The sequence below is a fragment of the Solanum verrucosum genome, unplaced genomic scaffold (genome assembly GCF_900185275.1).
Source record: "Solanum verrucosum unplaced genomic scaffold, falcon-dt-bn FXZP01000073.1, whole genome shotgun sequence".
Lineage (NCBI taxonomy): Eukaryota > Viridiplantae > Streptophyta > Magnoliopsida > Solanales > Solanaceae > Solanum > Solanum verrucosum.
In genome coordinates this window covers 1811536-1833916 of record NW_026020298.1, presented here as the reverse complement: position 1 = coordinate 1833916, position 22381 = coordinate 1811536, and the positions used below count along the sequence as shown (strand labels likewise).

The window sequence follows — 22381 nt, the reverse complement described above, 5'->3', positions numbered from 1 at the left end:
CCCCCCGAGCTAGGGACCAAGGTACAAACCCCTCGATATGGTTATACGGGCCTACTACCCCCCGTACTAGGCAACCAAGGTACCAACCCCTCGATACGGTTACCCGGGCCTACAACCCCCCGAGCTAGGCTTGGTCGACTCACAACACTAATATAGAGAAAATCATATACATGTATCCATTTCATCATCATTTCAATGATTATATGACCATCTGACTCATAAGACGTACATTGGACCTTCTATTTCCTAAGAATTCTATAAATGGGAATTTTATCAAACACGTGGTGGGCTACTGTTCATATAAATAAAATCATGTATTTCAAGAGTACTAAGTCCAACCAATTCTAAAATCCATATAAATCAACCCACCAACAACATACATATATATATATCAACCTTCATAATTTGATCATGGAAGCATGAAAACCATAAACATCACATAATAATTTCATTTCATGTTAATATGCAAAATAGACCATAATAGGGTGTGTAGTAGTAATTCCATACTTCAAGAGTTCATAAATAACCATAAGGACCCATAAACTTGAAGTAGAAATAGAGGATAAATGGTTGGACTTGTGGAAAGGAAGGTTTCCACAATCAAACCCACATACCTCAACTTTGGAGAATCCTTGATAAAGATTGGAATGGAGAATTGAAGCTTGAGATTGAGTCTTGAATCCGGAATTAGAGCTTGAGATGTTTGAATTTGGTTGAGGATCTTGGTGGAATTTTGGAGAGGGCTTAGAGAGTGTTTTTGAAGTTAAAAAAAATGACTAAGTATGGGACATATCCCCTTTTTATAAAAAATGTCCCCAACCCACCTAAAAAAAAAGCTCACTGGAAATTGCAAATCTGCACAGACAAGTTTTACGAAAATGGTCATAACTCCCTCATCCTAACTCGGAATGAGGTGAAACCAAGTGCGTTGCAAAGATAACTCAAAGAGATTTAATTTAATAGGTTGTGGCCCTTCCAGTTCCTTGTGTGCTAAGAGATATGCCCCTTTAAAGTTGACCCTCCAAATCGCATTTTTTGCGATTTTCGAATTTTGATACGGTTGCTCTAAAATTCGGGTTAGACCCATTTCCCACTCAATTTGACCCCCTGAATAAGAATATGAAGTCGAATTTCCAAAATCATGCACAGATTTTGAGATATATGGAAACTACAATTATAGGTGTTTCCGAAGCACATTCTCGGGCATTTTTGGGATTGTTTCAATGTATCTCCACTAAGCACCAGTAGCACCTCATACCAGAGGTCAAGATCAGGGCCAGGACCATCGTAGTGGATATCAGGGTATGCGAGGCGGTTCCCATGGAGGCGAGTCAGGTGGTAGGACGGATGACCAAGGCAGATGTGGACATGGACATTTCTATGTAGCTCTAGTAAGGGTAGAGGCTGAGGCATCAGATGATGTGATCACATATATGATTCTCTTATGCCAGCTGCCCACCTTGACTTTGTTTGATCCAGGCTCTACCTTTTCTTATGTGTCTATTTATCATGCTTCGTGTATGGGTTTGAGTTTTGAGCCTTTGGCATCATAGTTTCATATGTCAACCCCCATGGGTGAGTCTTTAGTAATGGATTAGGTTTTTTAGCTTGCTTAGTTACTATCCAAGGTGTGACACCCTTGCTCACCTCATATTACTTTATATGTTTGATTTCGATATGTATCTAGGCATGGACTAGTTATCCCCCTACCGTGTGATCTTAGATTACTTATCTAAGACTTCCACCTTAGCCATGCCTGGTATTCCCCCACTGATATGGCAAGGCTCCCGTAGTAGCCCACCAATTGGAGTTATCTCTTTTATTCGAGCTTGGAGGCTAGTGGCTAGCATGTGCTTATCTTATTTTCCTATGTGTGTGATGTGATTAGGAAGGTCCTTCTATTTAAGTTAGTTTTAGTTGTCTGTGAGTTTATAGATGTATTTCCTACCGACCTACCTTGCTTACCCAGAGTGTGATACTGACTTTTCGATTGAGTTTGAGCCAAGTACATGGCCTATTTCTATTTCGACATATTGTATGAATCCTATAGAGCTGAAGGAGCTCGGTACTCATCTTTAGGATCTCTTGGGTAAAGGATTCATCAAGTGTAGTGTATCACCTTGGGGCGCTCCCATTTTTTTGTGAAGAAGAAAAATGGTACGATGTGCATATGTATTGATTATAAGCAGTTGAATGAGGTGGCAATGAAGAACTGTTACCCCATGCCTAGGATTAATCATTTGCTTGAACAGTTTCAGGGTGCCTCTGTGTTTTTGAAGATCAATATAAGGTTTGGTTACCATCAATTGAGGATTAGGGAAGCTAACATCCCTAAGACCGCATTTAGGACTCGATATGACCACGACAAGTTCCTAGTGATGTTTTTATGATTAACTAATGCCCCTGCCTCCTTTATGGACTTGATGATGCAAGTGTTCAGACCTATTCTAATTCGTTTGTCATAGTGTTCATTGTTGACATTCTAGTATACTCGTGGAGCAGTTGTGATCATGAGCAACATTTTGAGGATTGTGCTCCAAACTTTGAGAGATCAACTTCTTTATGTCAAGTCCTCAAAGTGTGAGTTTTGTCTTGAGTTTGTGGCATTCTTGCGGCACGTCATGTCGAAGGATAACATCATGGTAAATCCAAAGATGATTGAGGCTATTTGTGATTAGGCTAGGCCTACTTCGATTACTAACATTTGAAGCTTCATTGGATTAGCACTCTATTACTGTAACACCCCAGATCCAGAAGAGGGTAAGATAACTGATTTCAAGAAGTTGCAGGTGCCAGCCACGGAGGTCAACCACGACCCGTGGCTAGGACCACATATCGTATGGTGGTCCATGGACTAGTCACCTCCAAGATCATCAGAGGCCATGGAACCACGGCCTGACCAACGGACCGTCGGTCAGACCACGGTTTGTGGTTGGGGGCTCGTGGTTCAAGGGCCCAAGAATCAGGTTTTAACCACGAATGACGGTCGTGCAAGATGGCCCATTGTCCTGTCCACGATCCATCGATCGTGGCCGTGGATGGTGGGCTGGTAGTTATTTTTAGGGGCAGCTGGGCATTTTCCTAGTTATTTTATCTCTATACTACGTCTTTTACCCTTCACTAAGACCCTTATATAAGTATTTTAAACCATAAATTTCCCAATAGAAATCATTCTCTCAAACTCCCCAAAAGAAATTGGGTTCTTCCTCTCCAAAATTTTCTCTGTCTAGAACTTCAAGAAGAAGAAGAAAGGGTTCAAGCTAGGATCAAGGTCAAGTCTCCATTCCTTAAGCAATTGTGGGCTTTGATAGTAAGTATGATAGTTTTCATCCTTGGATTCCTTCCATTCATGGAGTTCCCAAATCCTCAGATTTCCGAAGTTAGAAATCCCCAATTGAGTTAGGGTTTTCTTCAATTGTCATAAGTTCTCTTGATTATTGATTTAAATGATTGAATTATGATCTCTTATGTATGAATTAATGAAATACTACGATTTTATGATGATTTCCCCTATGAACCCACGTAATCCCCATGTTTTCAAGTTATGATCATATGATGTGGGATTTTGATTATTAAGGAAGAGTTTTATGAAATCAAGTATGTATTGATAGAATTACATGAATTTATGATGAAATCCATATCTAACCCATGTTTTCTAAATGTTGATGATTGAAAGTGGGTTTTGAACCTTGAAAGGTAAATTATGGAATTATGCATATGTTCTTATGAAATCTATGCAAATGTTTTAAGGATGCTTTGAGAGTAAAGTATCAATGATGATGTTGTTAGTGTGTTATTGAAAGGATTTTCTCATATACACATGAAAGCATGATTGTGAAAGGTTTTCTCACATAATAAGAATTCTAAGATTGAAAGGTTTTCTCACATAATAAGAATTCTAAGGTTGAAAGGTCTTCTCACCTAATTGAATCAAATATTAAGAGCTATCCTAATGAAACCTAGCCTGGATTGATTATTGAATGATATATTTCCATGGATGATGACTTAGCTTGGATTGGCAAGATGACGTGCCCTTACATGGATAATAAAAACAAGTAAGAAATGACTATTTCGTGGGATTTATGCTTAGCACCAAAAGGATATTGAGACGGAAACTCTCCCGTTAGTAGAGGCTAGGTTTCTAGAAGCAATCTTTTTATCCCATACCTATGTGCCCCCGTAGGATGATTGTCTAGATATACATTAGCTAGTGAATCCACCTAAGCTAGAAGTTTATAGTCATTACTTTGGCAAGTAGGACAACCCTTTTCGGTGTGGGAGACACCGAGGGATCATGTTATAGCTCACATGGTCTCTATGTCTGTTAAAGCTAATTCCCACATTAATAATTAAGTAAGGTTACTTCAAGAAGTATCTCATATGTGTTCAAAGGTTTTGATGATGATTAGCTTGCATTGACCATGTTTTATGACTTGTGTTTTCTAACCCTTTTATATCATGTTTTAGCTTGGTCAATTGCATGTCATGAAGTGTCCCCTTTTAGTATGATTTAAATGTTTTATGCATAGCTATCATACTTGGTACATTATTTTGTACTAACACATACTCTTGCCTACATTTCCCCAAATGTAGGGTCCAATAGTCAGGTTTCTTAATTTCATGGCTAGTGGTTGATTTCGAGGTTCCCGAGCTTTGGTGAGTCCTTATGCTTCGAGGATGGATTTTCATTATTCCTAGCTTCCTTATTGTATTCCAGTTTTGGACATGATGTATGAGCTAGGCCCAGTTTCATTTTATTGTACTAGATGGCAATTGAGACAAGTGTTTTAGACTTCCGCTCTTATTTTATAAAACTATTGGACTTGGTCATGACAATTACAAATGGTTTGTGGAGGGATTCTCCACTATTGCAACACATCTGACCTAGCTGACTTGCCTTGATGTTCCCTTTGAGTGGTCTGGGGAGTGTGAGTTGAGCTTTCATAAGCTCAAGGAGTTACTGACCATTATTCTTATATTGACTCTTCCAATTAAGGGTGAGAGCTTTACAATATATTGTGACACATATGACGCTTGTTTGGGTTGTTTATTGATGCAGTGGGGCAGGGTTATTTCGTATGCATCGAGGAAGCTTAAGTTGTATAAGCGCAACTACCCCCTATGACTTAAAATTTGTAGTGGTAATTTTTGTGCTTAAGATATGGAAGAACTACCTGTATGGAGTTTGTTGCGATATCTACATCAATCATACGAGTCTTCAGTACATTAAGAGCTAGATGGACCTTAATTCGAGGCAGCATCAATGGATTGAGCTTTCGAAGGACATGACCTCTCTATTCTTTATCATCCAGGCTAGGCGAATATGGTAGCGGATTCCTTGAATCGGAAAATAGTTAGTATGGGTAGTCTAGATTTCTTATCTATTATGGAGCAAATTTAGCTTTGGGCATTCAGTCTTTAGCTAATAAGATGATTCCATTATATATTTCAAATTCCAAACATATCTTAGCCTGTGTGGGAATTCAGTCTTTCTTTCTTGGTCGGATTTGTGATTGTTAGTTTGATGATGAGACTTTGGTGGCGCTTCAAGATATGATCTCAGCGGGTGAAGCAGGTCAGGCTACTATAGATTCAGATGGGGTTTTGAGAGTTGTAGGTCGTATTTGTGTTTCAAGAGTTAGGGGATTGATCCAGCTGATACTTTGTGAGGTACATGATTTTAGATACTCTATCCATCTAGGCACCACAAAGATGTATCTTGATTTGAGGCAACATTATTGGTGGAGCAGCATAAGGTGAGACATTGCAGACTATGTGTCCTGTTGCTAGAGTTGCCAACAGGTGAAGGCTGAGCATTTGAGACCTAGTGGTGAGTTTTATAGATTACCTATTATGGAGTGGAAGTGGGATCACATCACTATGGACTTTGTGGCAGGTTTGCCTCAGACTTCTAAAGGTGTTGATAGCATTTGGGTCATTGTTGATCGATCTACATGTTCAGTCTTTATTCAACACTAAGAGGTTGGCTGCATCTATATTCGATAGATGGTTCGTCTTCATGGTGTCCTTGTCTCTACTATATCCGATCAGGGTGCTCAGTTCACTATTAGCTTTTGGAGGAGCTTTTAGGAGGAGTTGAACACTCGTGTTGATCTTAGCATAACTTTCCACCCACAGACTAATGGTTAGTCGGAGCATACTATTCAGGTTCTTAAGGATATGTGGCAGACCTGTATTTTGTAGTTGAGACTAGTTCTTTCCTTTGACGAAGTTTGCATACAATAACAACTACCACTCTAGTATTTAGATGGCCCCGTTGTCACTCTCTGGTTGGTTTGAGTCTACAGATTCTAGACCCATGGCATAGACTTGATTTAGGAAGCTTTGGGCTAGGTGAGAGTTATTTAGGATAAGCTTCAGATAGCTCATAGTAGGCATCAGAGTTATGTTGATCGTAGGTGGCAACCTTTGAGGTTTTTTAGTTGGTGATAAAGTTTTCCTCCTTGTGTCGCCCATGAAGGGGGTGATGAGATTTGAGAGTCGGGGCAAGCTTAGCCTAGGTATATTAGGCTTTTTGAGATCCTCTAGATAGTTGGTGAGGTTGCTTATGAGTTGGATCTTCCTCTAGTATTCTCAGCTATCCACCCATTTTTCCATGTTTCGATATTGCATCGATATGTTCCTAATGAGTCTCATAGGCTCCAGTATCATGTAGTAGAGTTGGATGTCCATTTGACTTTTGTAGAGAAGTTAGTTTCTATTTTACCTAGAGATATGTAGTGGTGGCGTTCGAGAGACATTTATATGGTTAAGGTCTGTTGGAGGCATTGTCCAGTTGAGGAGGCTACCCAGAGACCGAGCAAGAGATGCGCGAGCAGTTTCCTTGCTTATTTGAGCCTCCAAGTACTTCTTGACTCTTACTTTTGCAAACGAAAATCATTTTTTAGTAGTGAATGTTGTAATGACCCTCTAGGTTATTTTTGTGTTTATGCCTTTTGTTAGTCATTTAGAGCGTTCCTATAATGACCCCAACTCATTTATGGCTTGTTGTGACTAATAATTCGGTCGCCTAGTCGTTTATTTGGTTTTTATGTGAGTTTTTGTGTTGTGGAGATTTTGAACCTTGATCAACCATTTTTTATCAAAAATTCAAGAATATGACATCAAAATCCAATTTTAACGACTCTATCAACTCTGAAAGGGTCATTTCAGGCTAGGAGCATAGTCGACACAACTCCCAAGGCCTTCGGTGCTAGTCTGTGCAATTAGACATTTTAACTTTCAAGTTAAGGCCTAAGTTTGACTTTAGTCAATATTCTGGGTAAATCCGCTCGGATGAGAATTTCATCAATGCGGTTAGCTCTAGAATGTTGAGTTTGGTTTAGAGCGACTGTTCATTCGGATCTCGAGGCTTCCAGGCTAATTCTGATCCCCTTTTATGGATTTTTGCTTAAAATGAAATTTGGGGTGGGACCCCCTTTTTGCCGAGATGACCTCGTATGAAAATTTATATTGTTTCATTGAGTTCGGAATGTCAAATTTTGTAAAGTTGCATATCTCATTTTACGTGCACATCGTTCTTAATGAATTCAAAACACCCATAAAATATTTTCAACTTGCCAAAAACCAGTTGAAATGCATCAGGTAATGCAGACCAAAATGGCCTTCACGGAGCATTGGCAGCCTGGTGGCCGCGATTGCGGGGCCTTCGCTGTTCGCAAGGCCCGTGTTCACAGGATTTCCTTGCCACGATCGCGGAATCCTCACCACGTTTGTGAAAAAGAGATCAGATTGGTTTTATTTAAAGACCAGTCACATTTTCAGCTTGGAAATCAATATTCAAAAGGTGATTTCTATCTCATTTTAGCTCGAATTTGGGTGATTCAAAGTATTACGCATTTGGAATTGTCGAGGCTATGCTATGGAGTGATCAAAAGTTGTTGGGAAACTCTTGTTTAAGGTGAATTATGTTTTTTCGAGTATGTTTCGGTTCTTTTTATGTGTTTAATTGTTGAATTATGCATGTTGGTTGAATTTACTGTTCTGAGCCCCCAATTTTGCTCCATTTTGGAACACAAGCTCGGGGTGTTGTTTAGGACCCTTTGACGTAGTCAATTTCGATGTGGGTCCCATGATTCTCGTTTGACTCTAGAATTGATTCATCTATATTTAATATGTTTTTGGTGTCTAAATGATTGTCTTGACGTTGTGATCTTATTTTTATAATGTGGCAGCATTCGGAGGCCGTTTAGAAAGAAAAATATCCAGTCTTGTGATTCGGAAGCGCGTGCGATCAGCCTACGGGTAGGCTATGACTTTTCTTCTATTAGATTGAGCTTGAATGCATAAATGCATGCTGATTAGAATGAATTGGGGACGAGTACCTAGTTGTTCTTATTTTCCTTTTCTTAGATATCATGTTTAGGCTTGATTGTTTGTATCTTCGGGTATAGTACCATGCTAGTAGGGATTGTATGTGGTCCATGTTGTTGTGACTTGACTTGTTATTGATATTTGTTATATATTTGAGCATGTTCGGCATTAGTCTAGGTTTAGACTAATGTTGCCTTAGACTTGCGATCCTTGTAGCCTTGTTTCTTCTCCGACGTCATTTTGGACGGACTAGATCCTTGTATATTAGAGTAACAGACTTGAATTTGATAGTATGAGCCTTAGTTTAAGCTTTTTTGCAGCTTATTGATCTTTTATTCTCTCCCCCTATTTCTACGACTTTGATACGTAACCAAAGGTTTGTGCTTTTGTGACGATTTTGGATTCGATTGTTTTAGGCTTGGAGCCTTTTGGTGATTCTTTATGAGGTGACTTAATATTGGTATATGAGATTCTTTTTGGAGTCGACACGTCCCTAGGTCACTCTTGCTAGCTGGGCGGCATACACCCTGGGAGTAGACTGACTAGCTAAGTGACCTTGATATATGAGATCCTCTTCGGAGTCGACACACTCCCAGGTCACTCTTACTAGCTGGATGGGGAGCCTAGATTGATTGTCACTCTTTCTAGTTGGGATGAGAGCTGACTGGGTTGATAAGTATTTATGGTTACTTGGGCTGGGAGCTCAACTTTTGCTTCGTGGTACTCCTCTCTCGGTAGACTTAACTATTATGTGTATATGTCAGGCTTATGGGGTCCATTCGAGTTCTACTTAAACTTGCGCACGAGTGTACCTTTTGGGCTTATGGGTCCAGTTATGTTCAATTTAGTTGCACTTAGACTTACTTTCAATATGCTTATGTGCTTTCTTTCATATCTGCTTCTTTTCATATTGTTTTTACCTTGTTTGCTCAATCGACTTATGTTTGCTACTGAGTACCTGTGTTTTGGTACTCATGCTACACTTTGCATCTAATTCGTGATACATGTCCTAGTACTTGCTACTGACGGTGATTGTTCGTGCCATCTTCAACAACTTTGTGGATCAGAGACGTGGGTGAGCACTTGGCGGCCAGTCTCTTTCTATACATATTTAGCTAGTCTTTTGCCTTTGATACGACTTTACTTTTGGTCCACTTTTGGGACTTGTACCCTTATTCTTAGACAACTCTATACTTGTGACTTACAAGGTTAGAAAGGGATTCTCTTGTATATAATTTTTGGCTTTTCTCTCGCCTCTATTACGTATGTTGTTGTAATTTAATTTCTGTTTAGTGCTACCACTATACTCATTACTTGTTGTCTGGATTATAGGTTGACTTACCTACTGATGGGTTATAATAGATGGATTACAGGTTGACTTACCTACTGGTGGGTTATAGTAGGTGTCATCATGACTCGAGGAATCGGTTCGTGACATATCATTAATAATATACAAAGATATTTATAAGATTATGCTCAGAACTTACCTGAAATATAGGCAAAATATTGTGGTTAAATTATAAATACACCCAAATAAGTCACATTTGTCATGAAACTAAACTTTAGAGGCTGAAAGCCACTTACCTTTGCAACGGAGCTCACAGGGCAACCCCTAAGGTCTACGATAAGCCTCGTAGCGCACCCCCTTTTCTAGGTATTTTATGGCCTGATAAGGTATATGACAAACCTCCTAAGTCCTAACTGAGATTATAAATTAGACAGTATGAGCTCAAATAGTATGTTATCGTAAAAAACTTCCCTAATAAAAGTACTAATTATTTTCATATGCTTGATTTATCATCTTGATTTCTCAAAACAAAAATCCAAATAAAATTTCAAAAAAAGTTTATCCTAAAATCTATATGCAAACACTAGCTCAAAACAATATTTTCTAGTTGATTGAAAAACAATTTTTTTTTCAAGAATAAAAAGATTATTTAATTTAATAATCACAATTCACAAATAGAGTAATCTCACAGTCCCATGTCACAAATTAGCTGCAACGTGCAAAAATGCAGAGTTCTTTGGACACTGAAAAACCCATTTCAAGTGGATCCATATCAGGGCCAGACTCGGTCGGGTTTCTAATCGGTCAAAGGGTCCATTTCGTCGGAGATACCCACCGGATCGGAACTGTGAAGTACGTCGGAGCAGTGGAAGGCTATGGGGGAAACTGGGTCGGTGTTGATTGGGACAATGGTGACGGTAAGCATGATGGGTCACATAACGGGGTTCGCTATTTCGAAGCCCAAGGTCCAAAATCTGCTTCATTCGTACGACCGCACAATCTTAGCTCCGGTTTCCCACTCCTGAAGGCCCTTGAGTTAAGGTATCATGGAGAATCCACTAAAGAAGAAGAAGGTAAAATTAACTGTAATTGATAATTGCTGTCATTGTTCCGGCAATACTCTTTTTCTTTACTCCATTATTGCCATTTTCTTTTGTGCTTACTTCTTGGGTGCCCAAGACTTTTGCTTTCGCTAGACGCTGATTTTTGTGGTGCTTTTTTTAAATTTCTTTTTAATAACAGTGGTGATTAATTTCATAGGATACGAAAGAAATCACCGTGTGTTCTTGTTTCTGCTGGGATCTGAGAGAAATTGTAGAAGTAGTATGTTAAGCTTAGTTTCTTCTTTTTCTCAAAGTGTTTTGCATTTGTAATTTTTTTCTTTTTCTTAATGTCCTTGGTGTCCGGGCTTGCTTTGACGCAACTCGACTAATTCCACAGTTATTAAGGCTAAGACAAATGGGAAGAATCACCTAGTGCTGAGTTTTGAAGTGAGACCTTAGGTTCTCAACCACTTTATTGACCACTAGGCCATATCTTGGGTGCACATGTGTATTTTATTTTGTTTTCCCATTTATTTTTTGGACTATAAAATGCTTTTTTCTTATCAAAAGAAAATTAAATGTTTTAAGAGTTGCCTTTTAGGTTCTGTTGGCAAAATAGAATTGCGCTGAAAGATATGTGATTTAACCACATCAAAAACAAAAAAGAGATATGTGATTTAACTCTGTTAAGGAAAGATTACATGTATCTGAATCAACAGCTAATATAGTCCTGTCAAGTGAACAAGTCAGCCAATCTCACTGTGTAGTTTCAGAAAGCATAGGAGCTAGGAAGTCACTCTCCCGGTGTCTCAACTATACCTACTAAATGCAGCATGGATAGTTAGTTTCTTGGGATCGGAAGCTATGCTTTTCAATGACGGTTTCTATTTGGCTCCAACTTTTACCTTAATTTTGCGATCATTTCTTATCTTGTTGAACAAAGACATCGTTCTTTGAGCAGCTATATACTTCTTTAATTTTTTCTTCTGCATTATGCTCCAGATGAGATGTATGTTCTTTCTGCGTCAAACAAAAGGGTTTCTATTGAGCTGCTGGGTAAAGATAAAATTCAAAACAAGCTGAGTCAATTTGAGGAGTTGACAAGTGCATCACTTGCTTATTTAGGGGTTAGCTCAGCTGGACCCCCGGGTCATATCAATACGACTATACCAAGTAATTATGTGCTTCTCCACGTGCCTACTTTTTCCTAGTTGTACATGATTGTTCCTTCATATTTTAAAGCTTTGATTTGTCATTTCCAACTTATGTGATATATGCATTTTCTGTTAACTGAAGTCCAAGACTTTAATTATGAGGAAGTCGAGTATGAAATTTCTTATCTTCTTCTGTATCATACCGATTACCGATTTATTAAGGTTTGGCCAGGAAGGAAGATATGAGTTTTTAGTCTTTTATTTTCTAGAGTTGTTTATCTTGTCAACTTCACATTTATAGTTGACTGTCCATCTTTTGAAAAGCTTCTTGCTTACAGTTATTCCAAATTGAGTTTCCATGTTTGACTTGATACAATCATAACAAAGAAGAGTTCCCTGCAAAGTATGAAGTGTCAATATAAATATCCATATGGGATACATCAGCTGGATTGCACCTATGCCTGGATAGTACAAACTCAATACTGATGGAGCCACCAAAAATAATCCATGTGGGGAAGTTTTGAGTGGTATTATCAGGGATAGCAATGCGAATTGGGAAGTTGGATTGTCGAAATGTATCCCCTTCTCCTCAAATACCTTTGGTATCCTATTCACCACAAATATCATTGCAGCAATCAGTGCTGTCTTGAGAGGCCTCCAAATAACCCTTCAATATGGGTTGCACCAATTAATTATTGGAATTGATTCTTAGGAAGCTATAAAATTATCACTCAAGACAATGTGTATGCTCTAATATTGTAGATGACTACAGATTAATCTTGGATAAGCTCTTGGCCCCCTTTACAACATTTCTACCGTGAAGCTAACCAGCAACCAGGTGGCTAATGCTTTGGCAAAGGAAGGCTGCAAGTTGGATAGCCGGACCAGCTTCCATCCACATATATTAATCCATTAGGAGCCTGCTACCACGTCCAAGCCTACCAAATGTACAAACACAGATGTCGAGTAAACCCATGCACCAAGGTAAGAGAAGGTGTGTTCAAACTGAGTGTTGTAGATGGGATTTGAACTTAGCATCTCGATGTTGTCGCTTATATGCCTCAACAACTCAAACCATACCATTGAGGATGATAGTATTTGGGTTCTTATCTGGACTGAATGCTTGTTTTTTTTTTGGTAAATAAAAGAATGTTATTCCCAAAAGTAATAGTTACAGCACTGGACATTGCTGACCAGTTGTCACTCAAGCAAACAAACTATCTGGAGTAGGACTCACTCTAACATGCCTAAGGAGTCACTACTCATAATGAGAATTTAAAAACAAAATACAAACTCAGTAAGTACAACAATCTAAATAAATAAATCCGTAGGGAAGCAAGTTAACTACTGTAAGGAGATCACAAAAAGACAACTTCATGGCATTGTAGCTAACTGCTGAGGCTATGCATACCATTTCTTTTGATTCCTTCCTCTGACATTGATATGAATAGCTATCTCCTTACAAATTCTGTCAACTTGGTATTTACCCCTCTGGAACCTGATCATATTCCTCTCTCCAAATGATAGTGATCACATTGCAAAGACACATCATATGATAGCACCTTTTTTTGCTCTTTTTTTTTTTTTTTTTGATAACCGAGAAATCCGTCTGTGACCCGCCCTTTGGACCAATCACAGCCTTTTTTGCTCTCTTTTTGGCCCAGCTGATGACCCAATCTATCTCATGTTGCCAGGTTCTTTTAGGTCTCATACAGCCCATCCACTTCAACATCCTACACCACACAATCCTTGTGTAAGGCTGTCAAAGGATAGATGATCCTGTGTTTCCACATCATTGTTGCAAAACACGCATGATGAGTCCACTTCAACCCTATATTTGACAAGTCTATCAACAGTAGTTAGCCTCTTTAGCTAGGCCAACCACAAGATGAAATTATGTCTAGGATGAATGTTAGCCTGAAGAGTGATGCACTTCCATGGTACTTTTGGGAGTTGTGACAACAAATCTACATACAACTTTTTGATGGAAAATTTAGCCCCTACTGTCAACAACTCTAGTCTTGCAAAGAGATAACCCTGAAGTCCTAGGCCTGCATGACAATTTTCTTGGAGTCTATTATCTTCCTAATCACCCAGGTAGCAATCCTAGGGGTGTTGCATGTTTCCACAGTCTCCCCTTTCATATAGTAAATATTCACCCATTTGATCCATAGATTGTCCTCCTTTGTAGCTAAAGCCCATAATTGTTTAGTTACTACAGACCTGTTCCAATTACATAGATTCAAAACATTTTGCCCCCCTACTACTTTGGGCATACAAACACTCTCCCAAGAGACCAATGCTCTTTTGGATGGACGTATAGAACCTGTCCATAAGAAAATCCCGCAGTGACTAATGAAAAGCTTCATGATCCTCTTTGGGAGGATGAAGATCTGGGCCCAATATGTTTGGATACCAAACACTATAGATTTATCAATTGAAGCCTACCAGAGTAAGCTAGTAGTTTTGCTGACCAGCATCTCATTTAGCAAGGATTTTATCAACTAGGGGATGACACATTGGTATTCTGTGAAGCTGAGCAGGAACAAATTTTCTACTTAAGAGTGATCCTGGTGGTCTTTGAGGCTTGGTCAGGATTAAAAGTAAACTGGAGAAAGAGTAGCATTTTTCCAATTAAGGAAGTGCAACAGATTGAGGATCTTGCAAGCATTTTGAAGTGCAAGATAGAGAAGCTCCCAACAGTTTACCTTGGCATGCCTTTGGGCTCCGAGCACAAAGTAGAAAAAATTTGAGATGGCATTATTGATGTTAAAGAATGACAAAAGTCCCACATCGGTGGTTAATGAGATGGGTGGACTCCTTATAAGGCTTGGACAATCCTCCTCCCTTTGAGCTAGCTTTTGGGGTGTGAGTTAGGCCTAAGACCTAATTTAACATGGTATCAGAGCAGGGCCCGTCTCACCCAATATTGGGGCCCCCAAAATAAAAAATTGCCCACGCACCAGATGCTAAGCACTGGGCGTGAGGTGGGGTGTTAAAGAATGACAAAAGTCCCACATCGGTGGTTAATGAGATGGGTGGACTCCTTATAAGGCTTGGACAATCCTCCTCCCTTTGAGCTAGCTTTTGGGGTGTGAGTTAGGCCTAAGACCTAATTTAACAATTGAGAAAACAGAGAAGAAATTGGCTATATGGAAATCTCAATACCTATCTCTGGGAGGTAGAGTTACACTAATTAACTCAGTTCTGGATTCTTTACCCACTTATGTGATGTCCCTCTTTCCTATTCCTAGTAGGATAGTGAAGGTTTTAGATGCACTCAGAAGGAACTTCTTATGGCAAGGGAACAAGATAGAAAAGGGATTCAACCTGGTGAAATGGTCTGTAGTACAACAAAGCAAGAAAAATGGGGGGCTGGGAATGAGAAATTTAAAAGTTCATAACAGGAGCCTCCTCTCAAAATGGTTGTGGAGATATAATCAGGAGGAGCAGGCTCTATGGAAAGAGATTATAAACCACAAATCTGGGCATGAGGACTTCTGGTGCACTAGTGAAGTTAATGAAACTTATGGGGTTGGGGTGTGGAGGACCATCAAAAACCTTTGGGAGAGTCTAAAGAACAACTCACAAATTGTGGTGGGCAGAGGAGACAAAACAAAGTTCTGGCTAGATGATTGGTGTGGAAATGGGATTTTGAGGGACTTGTTCCCTATTTTTTTTTCTCAATATGCACAAATACCAACAACAAGATGGAGGAGATGTGGTCACCACATGGTTGGAATATAATATTTAGAAGACTGCTAAATGACTGGAGATTGATGGAATGGTGGAGTTTTTGGGCTTGATTGGTGGATTCCCATGTACTACTCTAGAGCTAGACAGATTAGCATGGGGACATCACAAAGATGGGGTATTTTCTGTGAATAGATTATACAACTGGGGAATTAAAAGAAGTGCAGGAAGATCCATTGGACCTTGGAACAAAATATGGAAAAGTGTGGCTCCTGCCAAGGTGAAGTGCTTTGGTTGCTAGGAAAAAATGTTTGACTCATGAGGCAATGCAGAAGAGGCGCATCAACATAGTATCCAGATGTCTCCTTTGTAAAGAAGCTCTGGAGACTAACAAACTCTTATTCATGCACTGTAAGGTAACTGCTCAGGTGTGGGCTCTGTTTTTACAAGCATAGCCAATGAATATTGGACTATGCCTGAACACACCTCTGACCTTCTTAGTTGCTGGATCAAAAGGAGAGGCAGCAAAAATCAGAAAAGATGGTGGAGAACAGTTCCAGCATGTATCTGGTGGATTATATGGAAAGAAAGGAGAATTTTTGAAGGAAAGTAGTGTACAATACAGAAGATCAAATGGAAAGTAATTACTACTTTAGGTTTTTGGTGTAAAGAACAGGATATAGAAGAGGAGTTCCAATTAGTGGATTTCATAGGTTCTCTGTAAGTATTTCTTTTTAGTCTTTTACTTGTCTTGTAACAGTTTTTTGGAGGTGGCTAGCATAGCCCTTAATGCTGAGGAATACAAAAAGTTACCAGTTTCAAAAAAAAAGAAACATTGGTCTACTGTTAGTTTCTTGGAGGAAAGAGGCACTCCAAGGTATTTACAAGGCAGAGTCCCTTCACAGTAGCCAAGTTGCTGTAGTAATTGATGTTTTGCTGAGTCTTTAACCGCAAATATAAAGATGGAACTCTTGTCTATATTTGCCTAAACTGGAAGCTGCAGAGAACTTTTGAAAGGCCCCTTGTATCAACTCAATAGATGTACTATTTGCCCTGCAAAACAACAATAAGTCTTCAGCAAAACATATGTGCAGTAAACCAAGCTTCTTACATCTGGGATGGAACTGGAATTATGGGTTCATAGTAAGCATACTTAATTCCCTGTGGAGGTACGCCTTTGCAGTTACAAATAGGTAAGGTGACATGGGGTGATCTTGTCTAATTCCTGTCCTACCCTAGAAAGGTTTAGTTAATCCCCCATTGAGCACCAATGCATTTTTAGTTGAGTAACATCTGTTAAGATATTATCAAAGAGTATTTCAACTATTAGATTGTGTGTAAGATAATAGTCAAGTATTGTAGGTAATGTGTAATAGTCAAATATTGTAGATATGGTAGGTAACCTATCAGGGATATGCTCTTGACCTTTTGTGTTTAGCTTTGTGTATATATTCTAGGTGTAATATATTATTTTGAGTATGAAGTGAAATACACTTGCATCATTATCATGGTATCAGAGCCAGTCCCATCCCAATTCTTTGTTCACCGATGTTGGGCCCCATATTATAGTGTCCATGCTCCAGTTAACGAGGTTTGGGCGTGCGGGGGAGTGTTAAGAATTCCACATCGGAAAAGGGATGGGAATTTGGTCTACTTATATGGACTTGGACAATCCTCTTTTCACAATCTAGCTTTTGAGGTTAAGTTAGACTTATAGCAAATTTTACAAGATTAAAATAGGTTGAGTAATTTAGGATCGATAGATACCTTGAAAGATCAATTCGATTCTCTCATGCCACTCTCTGAAAGTATGACCACACAGGAACAACAAAGAGATAGTTCTTTATGGTTTTAGCACTGAAAGGACTTAGATCTGATCTGACACCGATAAAAGATCAAATCTTGGCAAGTTCCTCAATTCCTTCCTTAATCGATGTTTTAGCTCGATTATTGCGTATTTGTTCAGAAACAATTGAGACCAATAACGTTGAGACATCTGTATTGGCTGTGAAAAATGAAAATCCACAGGAACTAAATGTCCATCAAAGGAGGAACAATAGGAACTCTAGACCCTATTGCAACTACTGCAATAGGCCAGGCCATACTCGACAATCTTGTTGGAAACTGCATGGTTGACCACCGCGTACCGACAATCGGAGTACAACTCACATAGTTCAAACCATAAAGACACAGATGGTCAACTGGCCAATTCCATTACTTTGTCTGGAGCAGATTACAGTGACTACTTGCAGTATCAAGCAGCTACCCGACAATCACCTTTATCTGGAACTTCACAAAATGGTAATTCCTTTGCTTGTCTGACCAGGTCTTCACCCACTTGCCCATGGATATTAGATTCTGGTGCATCTGATCATATCTCTAGTAATCAAAATCTTTTTTCAATTATCATCCATTCCATAACCCTGTCTGCAGTTACCTTTCCTAATGGATCAAGAACTGCAGTAAACAGAATAGGGGACGTACAACTTCTTCCCTCTATTTCCTTAAACTCAGTTTTATTTGCTCCTAAATGTCCATTTAATTTGATTTCTATTAGCAAATTAACGAAACACCTCAATTGCGGTGTCACTTTTTTGGTTGACTCTGTTGTTGTACAGGATCGGAAAACAAGGAAGACGATTGGAACAGGATATGAGTCACATGGACTGTATTACATGTCAAAATCACCACCACCAGTTGCCTTCACTTCCAATACCTCGATAGACCTTCTCCACAACCGTCATGGTCACCCGAGTCTTGCAAAGCTTCAAAAATTCCTAGTCTTTCCAGTTTGTCTTGTTTTGAATGTGAATCTTGTCAACTTGGGAAACATAGTCGCACTTTGTTTCCCAAAAGAGTCAATAACAGGGTTGCATATATGTTTGATATTGTTCACTCCGATGTATCCGCCTTATCGTGTTGTTTCAAATTTAGGATTTCAGTAATTTGTTACCTTTATCGATGATTTTTCCCATTGCACATGGGTGTTTTTAATGAAAAATCATTATGAAGTATTCTCTATTTTTCAAAATTTTTGTGTTGAGGTAAAAAATCAATTTGGTGTTTCAATAAAGGTATTACGCAGTGATAATGCCAAGGAGTACTTAGAGGAAAGGCTCAAAATAGTCCCTCATCTTTGGGTCAAGGCTCAAAGTCATCCTTGAGTTTTCACATGGAGCACTAATATTCCCTCATGTTTGCAATATTGGTGCACTTTTGGTCCTCCCCTAAATTTTTGCCTATTTTTTAACATTAATTTTGTTCACAATTTTATGTAAGGAATGTCCAATCGTCTTTTTATATATTTAGTAGAAATAATAACTCTATGTGAGAGAAGGTGATAAGAAGAACACCTTGTTCTGTTCAGTAGAAATATTACTGCAGTTAAACTAAGAACATCTTAACATATGACGTTGGAAGAAAAGAAAAAAATTGTACTATTGCACGTGAAATTATCGTGATGAACCTCTCGACTTTACCTGCAATACGATTTCTACTAAACAAAACAAGGTGATTTTCTTCTCATATTCTCTCACATAGAGTTATTATTTCTACTAAATATATAAAAATACGATTGGACATTCCTTACATAAAATTGTGGACAAAATTAATGTTAAAAAATAGGCAAAAATTTAGGGGAGGACCAAAAGTGCACCAGTATTGCAAACATGAGGGACTATTAGTGCTCCATCTGAAAACTCAAGGATGACTTTGAGCTTTAACCCAAAGATGAGGGACTATTTTGAGCCTTTCTCGAGTACTTATCATCTCCTTTTGCCAGTTTCATGTCGAATCACTCACCAAACTTCTTGTGCATATACTCCTCAACAAAATGGGGTCGCCGAACGTAAAAATAGCCATCTCATTGAAACTGCTCGTACTTTACTTATGCACCATCATGTTCCTCTTCGTTTTTGGGGGGATGGCGTTCTCACTGCTTGCTATTTGATAAATAGAATGCCCTCCACTGTGTTGCAACATCAAAGTCCTCACTCAATTCTCTTTCCAGGTCAAAATCCCTATCGTATACCTTTGAGAGTGTTTGGATGTACTTGCTTTGTCCATGATCCAAGTACTAGAAATGACAAACTCCAACCAAAATCAATTAAGTGTGTATTTCTAGGATACTCTTGTCACCAAAAAGGTTACAACTTACAAGTGCTATGATCCAAAAACAAATAAACATTTTATCACTGCAGATGTAACATTCTTTGAAACATCTCCCTATTTTACACCAAGCACTACAAGCAAAAAATTAATTCCTCAAATTTTGCTAGTACCTATACTTCCTCTGCCACAAATCAGTCTTCCAAACAACCCTCAAACCAGTGATCCTCCTCTTCAAGTATACACCCGACATGCTCGTCCTCTTAGTGATAACAGTGATAATACTACTCCTAGTACAGATACATTAGTAGGTCCTGATGATTCATCTCTTGCTCCTTCGTCACCTGCTCCAGTCGTGCCTTTATCAAATGCAACAACCCCACCAATTGCCATACACAAAGGTATACGTACTACTCGAAATCAACAACCGAGATATAACTGCTTAAGTTATCATCGGTTGTCCCCATTATATTATACCTTTGTATCTACCCTATCTACTGTACCTATACCAAAGACTGTTAGTGAAGCATTAGAACATCCAGGGTGGAGAGATGCTATGATCGAAGAGATGAATGCTTTACAGACAAATAACACTTGGGAATTGGTCCAGTTACCAAAGGGGAAATCTACTGTTGGAAGTCGATGGGTTTATACCGTGAAGGTGGGTTTGAATGGAACAATTGATCGGCTAAAAGCTCGCCTTGTTGCCAAAGGGTACACATAGATTTATGGTCTTGACTATGGTGACACATTCTCTCCAGTTGCCAAAATTGCATCTGTCCGACTGCTTATTTCCTTGGCAGCAATGCATCATTGGCCGCTTCATCAACTAGATATTAAGAATGCCTTTTTGCATGGTGAACTTGCTGAGGAAGTTTATATGGAGCAACCTCTTGGATTTGTTGCTCAGGGGGAGTCGAACTTAGTATGCCGTCTCAAACGTTCTCTATATGGCCTCAAGTAATCTCCGAGAGCATGGTTTGGCAGATTTATCTCTGTTGTCCAACAATTTGGGATGTCTCGAAGTAAAGCAGATCACTCTGTTTTCTATCGACATAATTGCCCAGAAAAGAACATGTATTTGGTCGTTTATGTTGACGACATTGTCATAACTGGAAATGATCTAGAAGGAATATCTCAGCTAAAGAGGCATTTGTTCAGTCACTTTCAAACCAAATATTTGGGAAGTTAAAGTATTTTTTAGGAATTGAGGTAGCACAATCCAAGACAAGTATTGCTATCTCACAAAGAAAATACGCTTTGGACATATTAGAGGAGACATGCATGTTAAATTGCAAACCTATTGACACTCCTATGGATCCAAACATCAGACTCGTTCCTGGACAGGGGGAGCCATTGGAAGATCCTGGTAGATATCGAAGACTGGTTGGTAAATTGAATTATCTAACTATTACACGCCCCCCCGGATATTTCATTTGTAGCAAGTGTGGTTAGTCAGTTTCTCCAAGCTCCATGTAAAGATCATTGGGATGCAGTAATTCTCATCCTCAGATACATCAAAAGAGCTCCAGGACAAGGATTGTTATATGAAGACAAAGGTCACGCTGACATCATTGGATATTCTAATGCGGATTGGGCATGTTCTCCAATAGATAGACGCTCTACTTTCGGGTATTGTGTCATGATTGGAGGCAATTTAATCTCTTGTGTTGATCAATATTGTGTAGGGTTTTAGGTCTCCATAGCTCTTTACCTCCACGAGGTAGTGGTAAGGTATGCATACACTCTACTCAACCTAGACCCCACTTATGGGATTTCACTGGGTATGTTGTTGTTGTTTTAGTTGTCCATTGCAGTAGGTCTCAGTGATATAGGTTTGAAAATCAGTTGAGCAAACAATTTGGAAAGAAAATTGATTAAACACCGAGAGGCTGAAGACTTAGGTCTAAAAATCTATCAAAGTTTTTTAACGATTATATGTGCACTTAAGCAATATGACCAAGATACTTATTAGTACCACTGGACTTTTCTTGTTTTTATTGTTGAGCGTGGAAATACAACCGAAACATAAACAGGTTGTAGTTGTTGAAATATTGAGATAAGTAGTCTTGCTCCCTGGAGTATTTATTTGCCTTGCATATTTTGAAGCCGTTAAATCTACAACTTACTATTAAAAGTCTACAACAGAGGAAAATTGCAAATATATTAAATATTTGTGAACCCAGACCCCACTTGTGGGATTACATTGGGTATGTTGTTGTATATTAAATACTGGTGAAGTTGAATGATGACCGAGTAAATTGAAAGCAATCAAGTAGTCTATCGACTTAGTTTTGCCCTCTTTAGTTGTAAAAGATTACTACTTTTCCCGTTTGTTATTTGTTAGAATAGTAATAGGTATATACAATCCTGCTTAGTATAGGCATAAGAATAACAATAGTAATATGAATAGTATATACTGTCCTACTTTGAAAAAGATTGTATTGCAGTGTCCTAGTTGGAAAATGTGTGTTGTAGTGTCTATAAATAGGGTTAAATAGGGTCTCTCTGTAATAATGTAGAAACAACAATTCAGTAATATTTTTCTCCTATATTTCTTACATGGTATCAGAGCCTCTACGGTTTTGGTAGAAAATCAAATAGCTTCTGCTGCCAGCGGGTGGCTATGAGTAGCTATTACTCATATATGCTGCCTGGCCAATGATTATGTTAGCAAAAGTTGGGTCAACGTGTATCTTTGATGTGCCTATTTTCTCATATCTAATTTGTGTAGCACCGTGCCATCATTCCGGTGACTACTT

At 38.8% G+C, this 22381-nt stretch overlaps 1 protein-coding gene across 1 annotated transcript in view; it reads left to right on the top strand.

The window, feature by feature from the left end:
* Nucleotides 1-10300: 10300 nt before the first annotated feature.
* Nucleotides 10301-22381, top strand: part of LOC125834756 (tubulin-folding cofactor E) — a 40541-nt gene continuing 28460 nt past the window's right edge. Inside the window, exons 1-2 of the mRNA XM_049513906.1 lie at nucleotides 10301-10695; nucleotides 11668-11838. Coding sequence (XP_049369863.1) covers nucleotides 10347-10695; nucleotides 11668-11838 — 520 coding nt within the window. The 5' untranslated portion in view covers nucleotides 10301-10346. The remainder of the gene's footprint in view (nucleotides 10696-11667; nucleotides 11839-22381) is intronic.